Source organism: Fukomys damarensis, unplaced genomic scaffold (genome assembly GCF_012274545.1).
Source record: "Fukomys damarensis isolate Sample0158 unplaced genomic scaffold, DMR_v1.0_HiC HiC_scaffold_7, whole genome shotgun sequence".
In the NCBI taxonomy this organism is placed as follows: domain Eukaryota; kingdom Metazoa; phylum Chordata; class Mammalia; order Rodentia; family Bathyergidae; genus Fukomys; species Fukomys damarensis.
This window is the reverse complement of record NW_022900919.1, coordinates 43111453-43134618: the sequence shown is the minus strand read 5'-3', so window position 1 is coordinate 43134618 and position 23166 is coordinate 43111453. Positions and strand designations below refer to the sequence as shown.

The following is a 23166-nucleotide window of genomic DNA, read 5'->3' as shown; positions in this document are numbered from 1 at the left end:
AATTTTTTTTTAAATTGTGAGAGGTCTAAGTTACTAAATTGTCCAGGCTGTGCTCAAACTTTCCACCTTCCTCTCTCAGCCTCCCAGAATGCTGAGTTTATAGGTGTGTGCCACCATGCCCATAAATTTTTAAATCCATAAAATATTAGGATTACAAAATAGACAAATAATTCTTAAATAGACATTGAAATAATTTTAAACATCTGTCCTATGACACATGTTTCCTAGTAATTAAGCAACAAGATCCAGTGCATCTATAATTTTAAAGTAGTGGTAAGCATAAATGATATTTTGAGTTTAAGGTGATATAAAAATTACCTGTGACTTCTTTTGGGACAAAAATCATACATTTTTGTCCACATTCATAATTGATAAAAATTACTAAATTTCAGTTCGAGACTAGGAAAAGAAGATGTAATGTTCTCCCTGCCACTGTTCACCAACCCACAAAATTCCAGCCACAACTCTTGGAGTTACAGAGATCCCAGATTAAGAATCTTAAACTCTGGGGCCTTGGGACCACCTTCCAGAGGGTCCCTCTGAAATCGGGCAGTCATTTTCAAAGCAGTCAGATCTGCCCTCCCTGAAGGCAGGCAGCAGTGGGGAAGCTGCTGAGTGAGTGGGCAGCTGTCTGGGCAGGAGACATTCATCAGTGTGAGCTCAGGACCCAATTGCAGATTCCTGGGCACATGCCAGGCCTGCTGGTCTAAATGCCCAGTGTTGTCTTGGGAATCTGCATTTTAAACAGAAGCCAGGTGACCACTTGCTTGCAAGCATCCTGAAACTTCCTGGTACCTTGCCCCAAACAGGCACTCAAGATACTGGGATGCAGCTCACACCTCCCTTGACTGAAATGCAAGTGGTGTCATTGCCAGGAAACAGCCTGCAGTTCCTGGCCCCTCCAGGGCCCCTCATGTATAAGTGATACCTGAAACAGGAGGCTACGCAGTCCTCAGCAGGGAAACCTAAGCAGAGAAGTGTGTGGCTGGATTGATGTGCTGGGAACTTGCTGCCTCCTTCCCATCTCTCTCCCAAATTTTACATCAGTCTCCAGCCAGCAAGCCCTATCGCTGTTGGGGCCCAGGAAGGAAGGCCAGTTACCAAAGGGCCAGGGAAGCACTCCAGGCTGGAGGTGTGAGTGGCTGAACAGCCTGTGTAAGCCCAGGCGGGGATCTTGGGAGCCCTGATGACCATGAGCCCTCCACCAAAGGACATGGAGGAAAAAGGTGAGTCCTCATCCTCTTGGGCCCTACCCACTATCTTTCTGGGCAGAGGTAGGTTGGGAAGTAGTCTTGAGAGGCAGGGGAAGGACCTGTGTTTGAGTCTAGGCCCATGCTAGGTGACCTCAGTGTGGTTACTGCACCTCTCCTTACCTCCACGGCATGAAGGTGGTCATCTATGACATGAAGGTGCTCTTCACTACCCCATGGGGTATTGGAAGCACTGAGATGACCTGTGCCAAAACCATGCATGGAGCCCACGTTGACATGTATGTAAACTGGAGGTTACCATGGTCCTGTGGTCCTGTGGGTCCTCAGAACCTGTCAGGGTCTCAGCCTCCTCTTTTGGTTATAGTTGCCTCTCCTTAGCAATCCTCTTTACAGTTCTATCTACCGTGTCTGGGATGGTGCATGTGTGTATGTTGGGGGTGGTGTTATGACCTCATGGCCTTTCCAAGGTGTCAGAGAAATGTCAAGGGCTAGGGACTTGGAGCTTGTTGAGTAAAATAACTGGAGCCAAATTCTGTAAACCAACTGAGAAATGGGGGTGCTACTGGGAGGAGAAGGCAGCTGCTTCCCCCGTTCCTGTCCTTGCAGCACACGATGGAGCAAGAGGGCATGCCTGGAGCAGCTCTCCTCAAACAGGTGAGAGAAGTGGTGGCTTCCTGGGGAGTGTACTGGGCCCCCCTCACCTCCATACCCAGTAGTCCAGCTGACCATCCCATTTTCTCCTTTTCCTCTCCCCCACTTCCTCTCATTGCATACTGCATCTGAGCCCCCTCCTCTCAACCCATGGAGGCAGGCAGTTTAACTGGGGAAATGACAGAGTGTCTCACAGAGAGGTCCTGCTGCTCAGCCTTGGGGCTCTGGGTGTCAGGGAACACTCCAGAGTTAGAGACGCATTGAGCCAAGGATTGAGATTCTATGAGCATTCACCAGCCAGGGGAAAGGGCAATGTCCTGCAGGCAGTAGATGGGTGGTACAGCCAGAACTCACACCCCAGCCACCTGGACTTCCTGAGAGTCCACTGGGAGTGGATGCTCAGATATCTTCCCATGAAGAGTATGATCACAGCTCTTCCGTGGGCCTGTGGAGAAGGAGTCAGCTCCAGGAGAAGCTGGAGAGCCCTAGGAAGCCACAGGAGAGAGGCACCCTCTCCCACCATGATGAGGAGAGGGCAGGGAGCACCTGATGCTGCACGTCGTAGCATCAGAGTTGTCATACATTTCTCCTGACCTGGGCAAGGCTGGGCTTCACTTCTCGGTGAGGAAGTAGAGTCTTGGGGAACAGTGGACTTCTGGAGGGTTGGAAGAGTCCTCTCCTCTCAACTTAGCCACCCCCATAACTTTCCTTGTGTAGAGAAGCTGTCCCACAACCCACCTGCTCCACCCAGGCCTTCTGCTCTCACTGCTTCCCAGTTGTCAGGGCCTGAGACCTCAGTGGGGCAGCTGTGCAGAAAGGAGAGAGCTAGGAGCAAGAGGTCCAGAGGAGATGGGTGGGAGGGCGGGGCCTGGGATGCACTCTTGGGGTCTCAGCACACCTTTCCACAACCTCCTGCTGCCCATCTCCAGTGTCCCTCCTCCTCAGCTCTCCTGTCTTCTTCATCGTTCTCAGCTCTCTCCAAAGGCCCAGGAGCAAGTGTGAGGAAGCATGCTGTGAGCCAGTATGGCCCCTAGGAGACCTTACTCAGGAGTGGTGAGGTCAGCTGGCCCTCTGGTGACAGTTACCTGCAGGATGCTCCTGCTGTATGTGAGACAGGACGTATTCCTCTCCAGCCCTGTCATGTTACCCTCCCGTTGACACCCCTTCTCCCTGTAACCTGGCTTCACTCCACCCCAGTAGATGGGGCTGGGACTTGAGGGAGTTACCTGTAGGCGAATATCCCTTGACTAAGGCTGAAATGGGTTATTTTGCCTGAACTACATGTTGTTTACTCCTAAATTATATCCTCTTTCCTATGACTGGCATTTTCACCTCCCATAGAAAAGATGAAAGAGGTCAGAATTTCTACCTAGAGACCCAAATGGTCAATGGATGTAGTGAAGTTAAATATTGGGAATCCACTACATTAACTGAAACCCAATTACATAAGGATTTCCACTTCAAATCTCCTCTGGAGTTGCCTTTGAGGGGAGATGATACGTAATTGAATAGGGCTTATTCTTTTGGCTTAACTTACACTTCATAAAGAAAAATAAGGTCTGAGAATACAAAATTTTTTCTCAACTTAATTGCAATCTACCACTCTCTTGGTAAGGATGGGTAAGGTAAGAATTGTGTTTAGTAAAAGCACTGAATTATTAAGATTACAGAATTGGAAGCTAGACCCACTGGCTCCTGCAGCCTCTCAGCCTGCTTTTTGCTGCCTGAAATCTCTGGCCACGGTCAGGTACATAAACATGGGCCCGTGATGTTCACGGGAGCACCTGCTGAGCTCTGAAGTCTTCATAGCAAGACAGCTGCCTTACAAGCTCCTAGATGATGCATTAAATGGCATCCAATGAAAGCTGTTAAAGAAAGAAGAAGCAGCCTGTTTTCCGGGTAGACGAGGTTCAGGGAGACTAAGGGCAAATTCTGGCTCATTTTCCACATTCCCCATGAATTTCTTTCAGTTGAAAATCAGATTACAATAGAAAGTACAGCTTAGAAAAACATTTGCAAACCTCCAACTTATGTGTACAGTGCTTGAAAGAATGCTTGGTGTAGTTCATGACCAAGATGAAACTATTTCATTAGCTGGTTGAGAACATACACAGAGAACAGAAGAAGATATAAACGTACTTACTTTCTTATCCAGTCCCCTCATGAAATATGGAGTGGGTTTTTATGAATCATCTTCTAGACCCCTCCTCGCCTTGATCTCTGCTTCTCTGCCTCCTCTAAAATCCTGGCCTAGTGCTGAGGTGCTCCTGGGGAGGAAGGGTCACATCATCTCGCTCCTTCCCCTCTCCAAGAGCTGTGTTCAGGTAATCCTTATTGTGGGAAGTAGTGGCTCCAAAACACAAGAGTAGTGATGCAAAAGAGGCACTGCAGCATAGATTTGAAGGAAAGATTCACTGTAGTGTCGTGTGGCAGTGCTGCAGGGGATACAGGAAGAAACAGCACATGCATGGGTCAGTACTGCATCCCCTGGAGTTCTTGGAACACATCTACAAAAACAAGAGGGGATCAGGGCAGGGGATTTCACTCACTGGTGCCACCACCTGCCTAGCAAGCACAAGGTTCTGAGTTCAAGCGCCAATACCAGAAAAAAAAAAGAGGATCCCTGTAGCTCTCTGTCCACTTTTTTCAATTTAAAATCAGGACATAAATTGCCATCAGTAAAGATGTCTCTCTATCTTTTACAAGACACAGAACTACTTTGGAGATTATTCTTCTTTATTTTTGTTGTTGTTGTTGTTGTTGTTGTTGTTTGGGATAGGGTCTCACTATGTAGCCTAGGCTAGAGTTGAACTGGCAGTAATCCTCCTGCCTGAGGCTCCTGAATGCTGGGATTGCAGAAGTGTGCCACTACACCTGGTTAGCACCTGTTATGATTGAAATATAAAGTGTCCCCAGAATTAAGAGGTGTTGTATACATGTACCAACTCCTTGTGATGAATGTAATCATTATGTACCATAGACATGTACTAATAAAAATATTTAATTAAAAAATAAATGCAATTTTAAAATAAAGTATCCCCCAAAGTTTCATATGTATGGAGGATACTAACCTCATCAGTGGATTAATCACTTGATGAGCTCAGAGCTGAATGTGCTGTTAGGAAGTGGGGCTTGGTTGGGGGAAGTGGATCACAAGGTATATACCTATCTCTGGCTGCTTCCCCTCTTTGCCCCTCCCTCTCCCCTCCCTCTTCCCCTCTCCCTCTCTCTCTCCCTTCTAGCTGCCATGGGTTAAGCAGCTTTCCTCCGCCATGCTCTTTCTGCCTTGGAGCCAGCTGACCAGACTGAAACTTCTGAAATCATGAGCCAAAATAACCTCCTCTCCTTTAGGTTGCTTATGTCAGGTATGTTTTCCCAGAAACTGAAAAACTGAGCTATATAGCACCTGAGAATACTCTTACTTGCACAATAAACTTTACTAAACAACCTTTGTTTAACCATGCATTTCCTAGTCACCATCCGTAACTTGCTGCACTCAGAAACCCCCTTTCCTTTGTCATGTTTCTTCTCCATACTTTGTTTCCCTTTAAGACAGTGTGTAAGCCCCAGATTTTTTGTGTGTGAGTGTGTGTGTGTGTGTGTGTGTGTGTGTGTTTATGGCTATAAATAGCACCCTTAACATTGGTTACACAACATACATTTTATCTGATTCTGATTACATGGAACTCCAAAGTTGCTTTGGTAACAGAGAGTGCTTTAACCTGTAATTAAACTCAGGATTTTTTTTTTTTTTTTTGAGACAGGGTTTCATTATGTAGTTGAAACTGACCTGGAACTCACTATGTAGCCCAGGCTGGTCTCAAACTCACAGCGATCCTCCTCCCTCAGCCTCCCAAGTGCTGGGATTGCAGGCATGCACCACCACGCCTGGCTCAGTATTTATTTTTTAAGGGGATAAAAATTGCTTTGGTAAGAACTTTAAAATCAAAAAAACCTATTAATCAGACCAATAAAGCTTAGCCTAATGAAGTATCTCTATTTTCATGGTTCAAGCATTTGCCAGTTTAATTAGAAATAAATATATCTGTAATCTTTTGATTACAGACTGGGAAAATTATGTTTGCTTCTAAACCTCATCTGACGAGTATGAATTATAGACATTGATAAGTATCTCTAAAATTTCCTGGGAAAAATTTATTTCACTCCTGAATTTTTTCTTTGTCAACACAATATATAAGAAAGGAAATCTAGGTTTTTTTGAATTAAGTACTAAGATATGACCATCAATGTTAAAAAATTTTGAAAAGTCTCCAGTAGTAAGTACAGGGTGGGGAAAAAAATCAGTCAAGAAATAATAAAAGGAAATAAATGGCCTAAAGATTCGAGCTTTTTCTTCATTACATTGAAGGAATCATTTGGGAGAAGGAGGTGTTGATTCTTCCATTCTTGGGCTCTGGGTTGAGGTCACCTTGGCATGGTGCTGGGGCCCTGGCTCCAGCCACACTGTTTGTTTGAGATCATAGTAAATGTTTCTCTTGCTGGTCGTGGCTCCTCCTTATGTAAACTTCTCAGAGCAGCCCACAGATGTGACACTGCCCATTTTAGAAGATCTCTGTCCAATAATCTTGGTGGAAGACCTCCAAAATGATATAGGGGGAAGAGATGTAACTCCCAAACCTTCTAGGTATCTGAAACTTGAGTTCATGTTCTATAAAATTGAAGAATAAATTCTAGGAACAATGGAGGTTAAGAGTAGGAAAAAGCTATTGAGAAAGCAAGCTGTCTAAGAGAGACAGAGGGGACTAGAAAGTAGGTTGCCCCTAAACACCAAATTCTAACCACTGTGTTTAGTTGCTTCTTTGCGAACTCTTGTGCATATGTAAGTAATTAAGTCTTTTTTTCCCTTCTTGTTAAATTCCTTCATAAACATCAATTCTTTGTGAAGCATTTCTAGTAATCGCAACCATAATTTAGCACTCTGTATTTCCAGTCTTTTTTCTTTAGTGCACCATTTATTCCTTTTAAAAACAGAATTCACTTATCTAAGTTATCGCCCAATGCTGATTCCATAACTATCACCACATGACCTGCTGTTAAGACAAAGCAGATTTATTGCTTGTAGCAGGCAAAGCTTTGCAGCATTTCAGAGAGGAGAAGGTAGAATCAGAATTTACTGAGAACAGGAAATTTGACCTAAGGCAGGCCTATTAGGTTCATGTTACTATAACAAATACCAGAGATAATCAATTTAAACAGAGAAATACAATATTTTTGCTCAGTTTTAGATGTTCCCATCCATGACCATCTGGCTGTGATGCTTTTAAGCCCAAGCAAAGGCTACTATGCTGGAAGAAGCACATGGCAGAACAACATCACTCACCTTGGGCCAGGAAGTAAGAGAGGGGAGGGAGCTAGAGATCCATTATCCTCTTCAAAGGCCTTCTATGACCCAAAAGCCTCCCAGTAGGCCTTACTTCTTAAAGGTTCTACCACTGTCTGTTAGTGCCACAGGCTGGGGACCAAGCCTTTAACATGTGGCCTTTGGGGGACAGTTACCCAAACTATAGTAGTGGCACTGTCTGAGTCACATACTAGTCTCTCCACAGCCTTTAAGATTCATTCTACTATCCAGGCCTCTTGTGAAGTATGACATGAAGGTACTTGAGAAAAGAAAGAAATCCAGAATTCCTCTAAAGTAGTTAAGGTTTCTGTTCTTAAATTGAGCCCTTTTTTCCTTCACTGAAACTATCAGTGGATCTCTTTTTCATAGAGGACAAATCAGTGGGTGACATCAATAATCCTGATAGTAGTATTAGTTTGTCAAGGTAAAGTTTCCAGTCAACTTTGCAGGTATTGTACCAGATCCCATACTAGCATTTGGCCAAAAATACTCTGTGAATTGTCAAACAATGCTGTAATCTTTTGGCACTATTCTTCAAGAATATGAGTAGTTTGGTGTCAGGGAGTGAATTTTGTATTGTTAGGATTATTGAATAGGTCTAAAGCAAAAAAAAAAAAAAAAAAGTACTTTAATGTCCCACATATTGTTTAGGAGTAGGCAGGCCTTTCCAAGGACATGAGGAGTGTGATTTCTCATCACCTCATCCACCTAGAGAGTTGCCATCAGAAAAGAAACTCAGTGGTTAACTTTAGTTACCCAGTAAAACCAAATAATTTATGAAAAATGAGCACCAAAGGAAACTGGGTAGCTCGCAAAGGAATATGTGCATGTTAGCAATTTATGGTTAAATTATAGCTAGGTATTAGGCTCATACCAAGAAGTAACCAAAGATATAAACAGCAATACTGAAAATAGAGACAGTTAAAAATAGCCTTAAACCATTGAAAGCATAAAATGTTAGCAAAATAATAGAAATCAGAAGAATACAGATTATAGAAAAACAATCTGTGGTCTTAATCCATAGGTCTTGGGCACAAGCTGTCCAACAGTCAACTCTCTTAGGAGTTTCACCACTGTGCTGGCTGTTAATAGAACCTGATAGGGTCCTTTCAGTTGGGATTCTGAGATAGTCCTTTGTAGAAGACAAAATTCTGCCCTAGAGCTGATGTTTCAAGTAAAACATTAGGGATAAAACAATCTGTAAGTTTACAGAGACTTCAAATATTTGTGGTTAACTAACTGCTAAAAACTTTCCAAAGTAAAACATTTCAAAGAAACCATGAAACTGACAAGGAAATTTGGATATTTCTGAAGTAAATACAACAAACATAATAAGGCATTCTAAAAGCTTTGGGCAAAATCTCTATGAAGAAGATTAAGCATGTCCTCATGGACAATGAGCATTATACCCGATTTACAAAAATGGATAGCTATAATTTTCACAGAGGAAAAAATTCTTAAGCATATAATTCTCATAAATCTTAAAGGTAAAATTATCTTAGGTAACACTATTTTAAGACATAATACATGTACCAAAAATATACAAAGCATATAAGATAAATATATTAATATATGAAGAATGTCAAGTAAAGAGATACAGTAGTAAGTTTGGAGTAGATTGTGAGAATCTGTATTTTAATAAAATTATGTGTAAGTCTAATGTGCATCACCACTTGAAAGCAGTGGCCTCAAAGATGCTAAATTCAATTTAAATAAGAGAGATTGTATAAAAATTAACATTTCAAATGATAACTGAATTATGACATAATTATGGTGTTGTCTAACATTGTGCAAATCCCCACCAGGACTCTGATAAGTGGAAACACGCCATAAACAGGGACAGCATTATCAGATCTGTAGGAACTTCTTGTTCCTACAATTGCTGAAACATTTAATCATTTTACTTAAAGAAGTTTAATCTAGAAAAGCCAAACACCTCTTCTTTTTGAAGAAAAAGTTTTTCCCCATAAAACTCTTTATCTGTGACCAATCAAACGACGCTAATTCTTTCTGGTATTTCTCCCTCTATAAGGTGAAAAAACAAGTCTATTACTTTTCAGGGGCCCTCTGAAAAATTTCAAAGGTAGTTTTACACAAAAAGATATTCTGTAATTCATTTAACTTTATTTTACACTTAGGGGTCAATCTTAGAATCAAATCAACCAAGCAGCCAACCAACAAACCAACCAACTAACAACCTCTAAAACTTGTTTATGAGATTTAAACTCAGAATTTATATTTGGCTACTCATCCGAAAATGGAAATCAAATATTTTAAAACATGCACAGAAGATAACATGATTACTTAAAAGATCCTTAGCTTTTTCATAAGTGATATTTGATTAAAAAATCAAGGTCACAATAAAGCCAACATAAAATACACAAAATTATTGTGAGAAAACACAAAGTCTTTGCTATATGGGTAGATTATGTTTGAAGAAATATTTTATTATAGGTAAAATCAAGAACAATAAAACTGTGTGTGTGTGTATATGAACAAACCTATTGAAACAACAAACTTTGCTAAGATTTTTACATATTTTATAGCTTTTCAGGCTCATTATTTGCATGTCTATAGTCTAAAACCAAATTCCCTTTCTGACCCAGGTATAGTAGTGCATGCCTGTAATCTCAGTATTCTGGGAAGCTAAGGCAAGGTTGTAATTTCCAGCCCACCCTGATCAGTTTAGCAATTTAGTGAGATTCTGTCTCAAATAAAAAGGGCTGGAGATGTAGCTCAGTGCAAAAGCCCTGGATTCAATCCCCAGTACCACACACACACACACACACACACACACACACACACACGTACACCATTCCTTGCAAAAGCCCTGGATTCAATCCCCAGTACCACACACACACACACACACACACACACACACGTACACCATTCCTTTTCTGAGAAACCTATTTTCCTTTCAGGTTTTGTTTTTGTTTGTTGGTTGGTTGGTACCGGAGAATGAACTCGGGTCCTTGCACTTGCAAGGCAGGCAGCGGAACCACTGAGTAAATCCCTGGCCCCTCAGATTTTGTTCTTCATGTGCATCTTCCCTGCTCTGGAACAGCCCAATCGTTTCAATTTAGTACACAAATATTCTTTTTCCCTTAACAAAAACACAGTTCCTAACTCTGCACATAAGTACTTCATCAAGATTGATTATAGTAGTTTCATTTGATTATAACTCTTAACCAAAAGAATATCTATTTACAGAATAAACTCCCATTTCACAAGACAGATCATTGTTAACTATTACATATTAGCATTTTAGACTGGCAGAGCATATGACTATACATTGTATGGTTTTATACAAACATATGCAACTTTTCAAAATTATATGAACACACTCGTTCAAAAATGAGAACATTTATTAACATACTCAAAAGATGTAACTTCTCTGTAGCATATAAAAATTGAAGTGAAAGTACATAAATGGTTTAAAATTATGCTTAGTAATCAATGTTTCAGAATTCTCTCAGAAATAATCTAGGCATCTGCAACAGTTTGTTTATTGAGTGTCCCTCAAAGATCTGTACATGAAAAGCTCAGTCCCCAGGTGATGCTATTTGGAGGTGGTAGAACCTTCAGGGGGCGGAGTCTTGTGGGAGTCCTTGGACCATTGGGAATATGCTGCTGAGGGGAGTTATGGACTCAGGAGCTTCCCTGTACTCCTCTTTCCTAGCTTGTGAAGTGAGTGGTTTGCCCTGCTGTGCACTCCCTACTATTGCCATCCAGCACTCCCATCAGAGGCACTAAGCAATGGGTCTATCCAGTCTTGGGCAAGAACTTGCAAAACCATGAGACAAGGTACATATTTTCTAAGTTTATTATCTCAGGTATTTTGTTATAGTTCCACGAAGCTGACTAATACAGCATCCAATGAATAGCTATTAACTAAATTTAATATCAGCCCCAGGATTTAGGATAAAGATCTTGGAAATATCCCAGCTTGCATATTATAAAACATAATTATTGTTGAAATATGCTCAGATTAATGAATTTACTTATTCAAGCACAAGTTGAGGTATTTCATAATCCTGAATATTAAATAGAAGTAATATTTACATATTTAATCAATGAATCTATGTGAGTCTAGAAACAGCATACCCATGTAGCTTAAAAATGTAAGCTTGAATTATAATCAATGCTGATAAATAAACCAAACCAAAGATAGTTGGCTTTATTAATTCTCGTAGTTTTTTAAATCTTTTTTTTTTTTTTTTTTTTTTTTTTGAGATAGGGTCTTGCTATGTAATTCAGGCTGTCCTTGAACTAAATATGTAGCCCAGGCTGGCCTCAAACTCATTGCAATCCTTCTTCCTCAGCCTCCTGAGTGCTGGGATTACAGGTGTGTGCCACCATACCTGGCCATTTATTATTTATTTGCCGAATTTTCATCTAATTTCTTGGAAATTTTTGGAATATTTAAATTATATGAGCACTTATTTTTATTTTATAAGCCAATAAAATGAGCTCCTTTAATTTAAAAAAAAACTTGAGCATTCTCTCTAGGTGGCTCACTGATTAATAATTTCATATTTTTAAAACAGGTTTAATTTTTAGAGCAGTTTTAGGTTTACATAAAAAGTTTGCAACCAATAGTTTCCACAAACGACCTTTATTCTCCTCTTCCTCTAACGTTTCTCCTATTAGCATCTCACTTTGGAATGGTGTATTTGTCCCAACTGATGAACCAATATTATTATTACGGTATATGATTACATATTATATAATATATTATTTAACAAAATCCAGAGTTTACATTAAGGTCCACTCTTTTATTGCATATTCTATGGATTTTGACAAGTATATAATGTCATATACTGACCATCACAGTATCATACAGAATAGTATGTTCCCAAAATGCCATATGGTTCACCTCTTCAACCTTCTCTTTCCACTGAACTCCTGGCAACTACTGATTATTTTATGATTTCTAAAGCTTTGTCTCTTCCAGGATGCTGTTTAATTGCATTTGTATGATATGTAACCTTTTCAGTCTGCCTACTCTCACTTAGGAATAGGCATCCAACCCTTTCAACCTGCCCCATCTTTTCATAACTTGAAAGTTCTTTTTATTTTTATCACTGTGTAATGAAGGCACTTTTCATGTATGCATTCACCTATTTTAGGATATCTTAGCTCCCTTTGAGTTTTGTCAATTGGACGAAATCATGTATGTTTGTGTTCAGCTTTTTGTGTGGACACTAGTTCTCAACTCCTTGAGGTAAACACATAAGAATCAGTTGCTGAATTATATGGTAAACCTCTGTTTATCTTGGTAAGAAATTCTCATACTGACTTCCAAAGTTGGTGTACCATTTTCATTCACACTAGCAATGAATGGGAGTTCTTGTTCCACATACTTGTCAGCATGTGTCTGATCTCCTGGGTCTCTTGTCTTTCCATATAAGCTTCAGAATCACTTACCAACATACACAAAATAACTTGCTGGGATTTTGCTTGGGTTTGCATTAATCTATAAAGTTGGGAAGAATTGACATCTTACTAATATTTCCTATCTGTGAGCATAGACTGTGCCTCCATTCATCTGGATTTTTTGACACAAGTTCTCACTATGTAGTTCAGGCTGGCCTTGAACTGATTATCTAGTCCTGGCTGGCTTTAAACTCACTAATCCTCCCACCTCAGCCTTCTGAGTTGAGTGCAGGGGTTATAGGCATGTGCCACCATGCCTGGTTTCATTCATTTAGATCTTTGATATCTTTCAACAGAATTTTGTGATTTTCCTCCTATATCTCCTATTTTGTTAAATTTATACCTACTTGTTTTCATTGTTTGATACCAATGTAAATGGTGTGGTGGTTTTAATTTCAATTTCCAATTGTTTATTGCTGGGTATAGGAAAGCAATCAATTTTTGCAGATTAACCTTGTATTATGCATATTTGGTGTCATTGACATCTATCTGAGGTTAAGGCCAGAGCATGAAAGAGTCAGCAGGTCAAAGGAGGAGGATAATTCTCATCCTAGTCCAGAGGCTTCCCACGTAGGTGGCCTTTGTTGCTGTAGGGAAGATTTCTTTCCTCACCCAACAGTCTCATGGCCAAGGCCTCGATAGCAAAAGACAGATTACCAAGAGAAAAGCATACAGAATCATTGAACATAGATTTCATGTGATATGGGAGCTTTCAGAAGTCAGGACCGGCTGGGGATTTAGCTCAGCAGCACTTCATCTGCTTCATAAGAGCAAGGTCCTGAGTTTGATCCTTGGTCCAAAAAAAAAAAAAAAAAGAAGAAGCAGAAGGAGGAGGGGGGGGGGGAGAAGAGAGGACCTAAAGACCCAAGGAAAACTTTTATTTTTTCTTTCTTTATTTAATTTTTTTTTTTTTTTTTGGCAAAGTAGGACAGGAGGGTGTGATCTAATGGCAATTGACTAGAGGTCCTTAGCAAGGTCCACCTGTTCAGGTTCTTCTTGGCCTGTCTGTGTGATATGTCTCCCTCTGAGTATAGAGTAGGGCACTTATCACATGTCTTTATTCAGGGGAATAGGGAAGGAGAAGGTCAGGGAGTAACTTTCAGCTTCTGTAGTTGTCTTCATTTTCTCCCCTGTAAAATGCTCTGGATCCTCCTGTATCACATTTTGAGTGTCATATTCTGAGCTCTGACAAACCTGAAAACCCCAGGGGACATCTTGGACTTCAGTTTCTCAGCTGAGGGCACTTCCCTGGGGCTGAAGCCAGAGGGGTCAGTGCTATCCATTTCTTGCCCCCACAGGTAACAACAAGTCAGGAAGGAGACCCTCAAGAAAGCGGGCTCCCAAAGTTGAAGGTCTGGTGGGCATGCGTGGAGCCCAGCCCAGCCAGAAGCAAAAAGAGTGGGTCAGAGGCAGCCCAAGGCCTGGGTCCCCCAGGAGGGAGCAGACAGAACGCAGGACCCGCTGTGAGGCGCTGAGAGGACAGGAGCAGAGCCCAGCCATGAAGACTGGAGGGTCGAGGAGGAAGAGAGATGGGAGAGCTTCCTTCAAGGAGCAAAGAGCACCCCCAAAGAAGGACAAGGAGCTTCTGAGGAAGGAGGAGAAGTGGAAGCAGCTGAAAAAGCCCAGGTGTGGAGTGACTCAGATTCTGGGGCACTTTCCCTCTCTTTTTCCCCTCCTTCTTACTCTGTCAGAAGCAGCATCTGCTCTTCTGCTATTTTCATCTGCCCCATCTTTGCCACTGCCCAACTCTTGGCATCCAGGCAGAGCCAGCTTAGAGATCACAGGCATTATGAATGGCATAGCCACTCCCCACTCACTGTCTGCAGCCATCAGCAAGGGAGGCTCTGAGTGGAAAGGTGTGTGGCAGTCGTGTGGGACAAGATCTCAAGTCCCATGAAGTTCACTTGGTGACTTTGCTCATGCCCTTAGTTAGATGTTCCACTGTTCTTCTCTACCTTCACAGAGAGGGAAAGGAGATCCTCTAACAGGGTCACCCATGCCAGCTATCCTCAGCCAGGTTGGGCTAAGGGGTTAAAGAATGCATGTGGCCTTAACAACTTAGAAGTTGAATGCATTGGGTGCACTGGGTGCCTTGTTCATCCTAAGTGGTGTGCAAAGTAAAGGATGCAGACAGGACTCATGTGGGCCACTTTGAGCTGAATACCATGGCAGGGCAGAGAAGGATGATAAAGACTCAGCCATGGTTCCCCAGATGCTGATGGTCTAGCAGGGAAGATGATAAGACAAGGCAGAAAGCAGTGAGTACACAAAACAGGATGTGCTGGAGGGCTACACTGCAGGGGGCTGGGGCATCAGGCTTCCTCCACAGAGAAGGCAAGCATTTCAGTAAGTGCTTGAAGGTAGAATCCAAATAGGCTGAATGCCTACCCCCAACTCCTTGGCAAAGCCCAAATGACAGCTCTTAAAGTGAGTACATGATTCCCTGTGTTACACGCCTTCCAACGTACAAGAGCATGTTGAGACTTCCTGTCTGCTCTTCAGGGATTAATCACAGGATAAAACTCACAGAGGTTGCTTCAAACTGGTTTTCAAAACTTGCTGTCACTGACACCTACATAGTGATTCTTCCTTTTATGAAGTTTTCTAAGGCTGCCCTGGAATAACCTTCTCTGCCCTTTCCCCCTGCCCCATCTGCTGCTGTCTAGCTCAGCTGAGAATCATTGTTTTTATCAGTGAGACTGTGCAGAGCACACACGATAACTTGGATCTTGGGGGAATTAGGCACATATCTGGGAGATAGGGAAGACCCTGCCTTGGGGATTTTTTGCTGGAAGCTATCTATGGATTTGCTATCCGATAAGATGGCCACGACTCGCATGTGGCTGTCAAGCACTTGAAACGTGGCCAGTGTCACTAAGGGAGTGAATTCCCAATTTAATTTAATATAATTTTAATTTGATGTTAGTATCACTGAGTTGGCACAAGAGTAAGTGAATTTATTTAATTTAACAGATTTTTTTTAACAGATGTAATTTTGAAACTGATTGGATTTGTCTTTGAATCCAAAATATTTTTTCTACGAAAAGATCAGTTAGCTTTGTCAGTAAGGATACAAATTTTTTTTAAATGATATTTCGCCACTTGATTCAGTTATTGAGAAGGGCCAGGGATGTAGCACAGTGGCACAGTACCTGCCTGGCAAGTGCAAGGCCCTGAGTTTGATTCCTGGTATCAAGGGAAAAAAAGTGGATTAAGCTCTCAATTATTGGGAAACTTTTAAATATGTCTAAAGTAACTTGAATATGTGACTCTACTTTTTCAGCTATAATTTTGTGAAATCTAAATACAGGTCAAACATGTCCAATGGTAATTTAATGTCTGAATAGACATGCAACGTGGGTACAAAGTGAATAACAGATTTTTAAAATTAACACAAGACTATAAAATAACTCAATAATTTTATATGGATTACATGTTGAAATAACTGTATTGGATTAAATGAAATGTATCATTAATATTAATTTTATCCATTTCTTTTACCATTTTAATGTTGTCACTAGAAAATGTTAAATTACAAGTAGCTCTCATTTGGCCTCTACTGGGCAGCAAGCAGTGTGCTAGGCTGTGTGTTGGGGAGAAGTTAAAGAAATCAAGTTTGGGGGACAGCCCTGGGTACATGGGGCTCTAGAAGAAGGTTGTGTTCTCCTCTGACAGGCAGAGTTGTCACTGGCAGCTTCTGAGTAGGGGCAGGCACAGTCATCCACACGAGTGTTGGAGGGCGCGCCTCTCCATGTTGACCATGGGTTCCTCCATGCACCAGACCAGATGAGTACCCCCGCCTCCCTTCCATCTCCCCTCCGACTTTGTGCTGGCTCTGCCCCAGGTCATCATCCTTGGCCTCTGGTACCTCTGGAGGGGAGTCTCTGTCTGAGGAGGAGCAGGCCCAGATCCTAGAGCAGGTGGAAGAAAAAAAGAAGCTCATTGCCACCATGCGGAACAAGCCCTGGCCCATGGCAAAGAAGCTGACTGAGCTCAGGTGAGCTGGATATCAGCCAATGAGATTTCTCTGTGGCTACAAGGTTCAGCTCCTTCTGTTGGGAAAGGGAGCCTCTTCCTTCTCTTTGCCCCAAGGGTACTTGATAAGAAGAGAAATTCATCCTCTCATCCTCTGCAGTGAAACCACAGCAAGGAAGTGGGATGCACTTTGGGACCCAGAGGGCCTTGAGATTTGTCAGTACCAAGCAAAAGAGAGAGAGGAGGCTAGAAGACCGGTGTCCAACCCTCCCGTTACCTGACATCCTTCTGTCCAGTGCCCTGTGTCACCTGGTAGTTCTGTGCCTCCGTCATAACCTAGAATACACCTTCTCCAGGGAAGTCACCTATGACATCTTTTCTCAATAAGACTGACTCTCTCTTGTGTTATATAAGCACCTTGAATCTCTACATCTGTAGCTCACTCTTACTTGCGGTGAAAGAAGTTTAGTCTTTGCTACTTGCTCATCTCCAACCCAAGACCACACTGGAGACAGAGCTCCATGAGTACAGCTCTTGAAATGAGAGTGGGCTTCCTACTCATGTCACTTGACTTCTCTGTTCAACTCTTCCACTTCTCTGGTTTCCATATGAAAGGCTGGTACATCAATCTCTTTATGACTCCTGAGTCACTGCTGCAGTTTTGAGAAAAGAACAGAAGTCACAGTTATTACTTCTGGTTTTCTACTAGAAAATTCCCACCCAAGATTACATTTCCCCTAAATCCCTGCTGTTTTGCTGCCACCGCCTTAGGGGTGACCTCACCGTCCCCTTTCCTCTATGTGAAACCCATTTTCCTTGGCTTGTTCATGCTCAGGTCGACTCTTCACCCTTTTAAGGGTCACAGTTCAGCCGTCATGTTTTGACACCGTTTACCTAAGAGACATGGCAAAGATTCTAACCTAGAGTCACAGAAGCATCAAGTAGTTTTCCCAAGGTCACGCAGCAAATTAAGTGGGCCAGCCAGGGTGTGAACTCAGCAAGCAGTACAGACCCTGCCAAGCATTCTCACAAACTCCGCTCCCTCTATGGCCCTGCAGATTGTTGCACGGACTCCTATGAAGTGAGAGGAAACGCACTTAGTGTGACTAAGAAACTGAACTTTTAAATTTAAATATATTTAGATTAGGTACAGCATGGTGACAGTATCAATGGCAGTATATTGTGGTCCTGAAAATTACTGAAGAAAATATAAAAAGTTCTCAAAAGAAATGCTAAGTGAGGTAATGCATATGTAAATTAGCTTGATTTAGCCATTCTACAATGTATTTAATTATCAAGACATTATAAGTACTGTATTATAAGTACTGTATATACATTTTTATTTTTTAGAGAAACAATTAAAAACAATTTAGAACCAAGATACATCATGTAAAGGTACTAGATTCTAATGATGAATGTAACTATTGTATGCCAATAATGTACCAATAAATAATGAAAACAAAATTTAGGTCTGGGGACTTAGCTCTGTGGCACCATACCTGCCTCAGAAGCACAAGATCCTATGTTCGATCCTTGGTACTGGGGAAAAAAAATTTAGAAATGAAAATAGACCTGTGTGACTCTTAGCTACCGACCATACGTTCAACTTAGGCAGTAGTGACTTCTTCCCAGCCTCCTTTCTCTGAGTCCCTTCTCCCCTCTCCCTCCAGGCTGGGTTCTTTCTCCTCTCAGGAGGCTGAACAGCCACCTGTCACACTCACAGAACCTCATTCTCACTCAGGTGTCACCTGGTGCATCTTTTATTAACAGTGGAAAAAAAGCTTGTGGAAATGAGATTTCCAGCTGGCTGGAAGTCCAGGGACTGGGAAAAACTCCTGCCCAGAGAAATCTGCATTCTCTCTCAGGGGCAGGGTCTCTGCTGCTGGAAGGGTACGCAGTGACTAAGGCCAAGAAGCTGAATAGACCAGGTCTCTCCTGCTCAGTGAGTCTCCTTGTCAAACAGTGGAGCTTTTCTCTTCATACCTCTCTCCTCTCCTCCCCCAAGATGCCTATCCTAGGCCCAAGACTAAGGCTCTCCAGCCTCTGAGACTCCACACCAGCATGTCCTCTGCCTAGAAGACTTCTGCTTCCTGGCTAATTCCTGTACCCCAGTAAGGTTCAGGCAAAGTGTCCCCTCTAAAGAGGAGTCTCCAGTTCCACTCCCCACATTCAGGCTGAGCTATTCATCGTCCCTCTGATCCCCAATACACTGTCCCCTTACCTGACTGAGTGCACTTGTTTACAAAGCTGTGTCTTTTTCATCCTTTAATATTCTCCCCTGTAATATCTAGCCAGCCTCTGCTGAGTGCTCCCTAGGTGCTAGGCCTATTCTCAGTGATCCTCACAACTGCCTTATGATGTAGGTATTATTGTTGTCCCCATTTTACTGATAAGGAAATTGAGTCACGGAATCATCAAGTAATTTTCCCAACATCAGGAAGCAAGTTAAGTGGCCCAGCTGGGATTTGAATGCAGGAACTCTGGTTCCAGGGCCTGCACTGTTAATTTGTAATCACCTCTCCGTTAGACATTCACCTTTCAGCCCCTTTGCCTGCTATATGATTTCCTTTGCTGGCAGTAGAGTCTCCAACTACAAGTTCCATTCTCAGACCCCATTCTCCTCTTTTGAAGCAATAATATGTGGCCTCAGTCTCTGTCCCCATGATGCAGCTGGCTGGCTTGAGCATAGCTGTCTAAGAATGGCAGAGAGTGAAGAGTAACAGCAGGGATCTGGGCCAACCTGACTTTAACCCTCTGCCCTCCAGGGGCTTTAGCAGGCCCCTTACTCTCTCTCTCTCTCTCTGGCTGGTTTCCTTTACTTAACCTCTCTAAACCTCACATTACTCATTTATCAAAATGAGCATAATTGTATAAGTTCAAAACTATTTCTACTAATTAATATGCAATTAATATTAGTAGTTATCATGATTAAAGTTTGAACATATTTTGTTCCATTACACTATGTTGAGTCCTGAGGCATGAGGCCAGGGAACAAAGATGAACTGGAGAAGCACACAGATGCTGTTAATAATAAGACAAGGCATTAAGAGTTCCAGTGCCCATGAGTCAAGGTGTTGCTTTATAGAATTTGTCAGACAGTTTCTTCAGCTTTGTAGGAAGCTTGGTGTCTTAGAAAATTACCCAAACTGCCTGCTTTCTTTAGAAAGATCAGAAAGCTGCTTCTAAGAAAACAAAGTAGATGTGTTTTCCCCTATTCTCCCACTACAATTAAAACCCTGGATGTCATATATGAAGCAAACAAAAGACTTAGGAAGGTGAAGAGCAGATAAACTGGCACAGGACCTCTGGATGAAGGAATGACAGGGTCACTTGGCTTTTCTTTTTGTCTTGTGTATCCCAGACTGGGTGCTGGAGAAGCCAACAACCCAGAATCTCCGTGTGTTACTTTGCTCTCCTTGCAGAGACAAAATACCAAACACCCAAGGTTAAGGGGGAAGGGTATATTTAGCTCACAGTTTGTAGAGATTTCAGTCCATAATGGGCTGGCTCCAAGGCAGAGTGGCACATGGCGGAAGGGTGTGGTAGAGGAGAAACAGTTCTAGGTGCCTACACAATAGCAAAAGCAATGAAGGACCTTAACAGTGTCTTCCTGCCCCTTTTATCTTACTCAGACTGCTTAGGGCAGGTAGTGCTCACACCCTTAATCCTAGTGTGCTCGGGCCTCTCCTTGCAACATGAATCCTACACTCTAGACTCAGCCACCTCCAAAACAGCCCCACCTCATTCAGATGAGGCTTCGGGCAGTCATCTAAACACAAGCTATAACACTCCAACATCCTAACAGGGTTCAGATCTCATCTGGGGCTTGAGGTCTTCTTCCTAGCTCCCGGATTGTTTGCAGAGTTCATTTCCTTCTCATACTTTCCACAGGCCCCTCCAGAGGGACCCAGCAACAGAAGTTAAGAATTTCCCTTCTGTGCACTGTCTCTCTCCCTCCTCTCTCTCTCTCTCTCTCTCTCTCTCTCTCTCTCTCTCTCTCTCTCTTTCTCTCTTTCTCCCTTCCTCATCTGTTTTTAAGGACTCAGGCAATTACATTGGGTTCATCCAGATAATAATCTCCCTATTTTAAAGTCATCAATCTTAATTATATCCACAGAGAGTCCCTTTTGCCACATGACAGCTTATCCACAGGTATAACACCCAGTCTCTGGGAGCAATGATGAAATTCTGCCTCCCAAAAGGGTCTACCATATGGCTTTTGGGAAATTTCACTAGACAAAACAAGCAAAATGCCCTGCTTTTGTGGAATGTAAGTTTAATCAAGGATATAAAATCATCCAAGACTTTCAGCCATATACACTCTGTCATAGTTTAGATTTTCATTGGTTAGTTGTTAATTATATATATTTTTCCCCTGACCAGGGAGGCCCAAGCATTTGTGGAGAAGTATGAAGGAGCCCTAGGAAAGGGAAAAGGCAAGCGACTCTACGCCTACAGGATGCTGATGGCTAAGGTGTGTGGTACAGAGATAGCACACCTGTTGGGAGGGCCTGCTCAGCCAGGGAATGCGGGTGACCCCTGCAAGTACCTGCCCCTGCCTCACCATTTCTGTCAACTTCCCCTAGAATCCTGTTGTGGCTTGTGTTTAGATGCCCCCCACACACACACAGAGCCTCATGCTTTTTCAGAGGTGGCTGAATCTAGAGAGTGTGTTTTATTTTTGGTGGGGCTAGGCCTGAGGGCACTAGGATTAAGGGGGTGAATGCTACCTGCCCTCAGTAGTATGAATAAAATAAAAGGGGCAGAAAGATGCTGCTAAGGCCCTCTGTTGCTTTTGCTATCTCCCCTGACACAAAATGTTGCCCCTCTGCCACCCTACCTTGGAGCTAGCCCATTATGGATTCTATGAACTGTAAGCCAAATAAATCCTTTGCCCTTTTACTTAGGGTATTGAGTATTTTGTCTCATCAATGAGAGAAAAATGACTAACACAAATCCTAAAAGTGAGATCCATAGATCATTCTAATTCCTCCAGGAAAATACAATATGCTGCCAATTATTTTATACTTATCTGTGGGGGCTTCAATATTTGTGAGATTTGTTTCCTTTCCCATAAATAAACTCACAGAATTAATGATGCTAAAACCACTTGGATTTTATTTTCCAAACCCCAAGTAAGGACACATTGATTTGGTGGAGACCCAGAAGAGAGAGCATAATCAGAGTCACAGTGGATAGTAAACTGTGATGTTTCCAGGGGTGGGGGACATCTCTACTTTGTAATGTCATAACCTAGGCTTCTGATTCAGGCAAGGATAATTTTCTATGATTGGATATTTACTGTGGGACTTATTAAAATAGCTTTCCTTTGGGATCTTGAAATGGTATCAAAGTATCCACTGATTTGAAAAACCAACGTTGTCATCACTTAATTCTTATATAGTTTGCCTCAGGGCTTTTATTCTGAACCATGATTTAATGATTAGCTTAGTGTGTCTCTTATTTATTTATTTATTGCCTCTAGCAGCCACATTCTACTCTCAACTTCTCTGAGATTAACTTTTTATTTTTATTTGTTTTTTGCAGTGCTAGTGATTGAACCCTGGAACCACATGAATGCTAAACAAGCTCTACCACTGAGCTACATCCCCAGCTCTGAAATAAATTTATTTATTTATGTTTTTTTTTTTGCTTTTTGAGACAGGGTCTCACTATGTAGTCCAGGCTGGCCTTGAACTTACTATGTAGCGCAGAACTCCAGACAACCCTCCTGCCTCAGCCTCCCAAGCACTGGGATCATAGGCATGTGCCACACACCCAGCTGAGATAAATTTTTTTGTATTCTACGTATTTGTTTGAAATTTTTTAACCCTTGATTTAATTTGGCCTATATAACATTTAGTTTTGCATCAAAAAATACCATATATTTCTTATTTTATATCCTTCCACGAAGTTTGTCATTTTCTTTATTTAAATATTTTCTATGTTTTAATTTTACTTCTATAACTTATAATCTAGTTGCTTTTATGAATGGAATCATTTTTCATTAATTTAATAACTAGTTGTTGGTTATACGTAGAAAGGTACAGATTTGTGCATTAATTTTATATCTAGTTCTGTCTGTGTGTGTACGTATGTGTACACATGAGGATCAAACCTTGTGTCCACATGTGCTAGCAGGTACTCTATCACTGATCTACATCCCCAGAATTTTGCACTCTTATTAATTCTCATCATTCTAATCAATTTCACCTGAATATGTATGTTAAAGAGGTTTTGTCAGCTTCTTGTAAATGTGGTGTATTATTCCTTTCCTAAACTGTGGGTCAGCGATTCTTGAAAATTTCAATTGACAATAGTGACCACAGGTGGCTTTGTGTTTTCATCATTTTAATGAGAACAACTTCAGTGTTTCATATTGAAAGCTTTGAGTAGACTTTCTCATAATAAGAAATTAGGCTTTAGTGATAGTTAAGAAGAGGTACATTTTATTGGAAATAGGTATTAGGTTTCATTAAACACCTTTCCCTTTTTGCTACCAAACTCCCTTTCATTTCTGGGATTAGCTCT

General features: G+C 41.8%; 1 protein-coding gene across 1 annotated transcript in view; it reads left to right on the top strand.

The window, feature by feature from the left end:
- Nucleotides 1-23166, top strand: part of Tmc2 (transmembrane channel like 2) — a 70796-nt gene that overhangs the window by 10759 nt on the left and 36871 nt on the right. Inside the window, exons 3-7 of the mRNA XM_010611036.3 lie at nt 1048-1226; nt 1818-1865; nt 13959-14286; nt 16505-16657; nt 21019-21109. Of these exons, the coding sequence (XP_010609338.1) occupies nt 1187-1226; nt 1818-1865; nt 13959-14286; nt 16505-16657; nt 21019-21109 (660 nt within the window). The 5' untranslated portion in view covers nt 1048-1186. The remainder of the gene's footprint in view (nt 1-1047; nt 1227-1817; nt 1866-13958; nt 14287-16504; nt 16658-21018; nt 21110-23166) is intronic.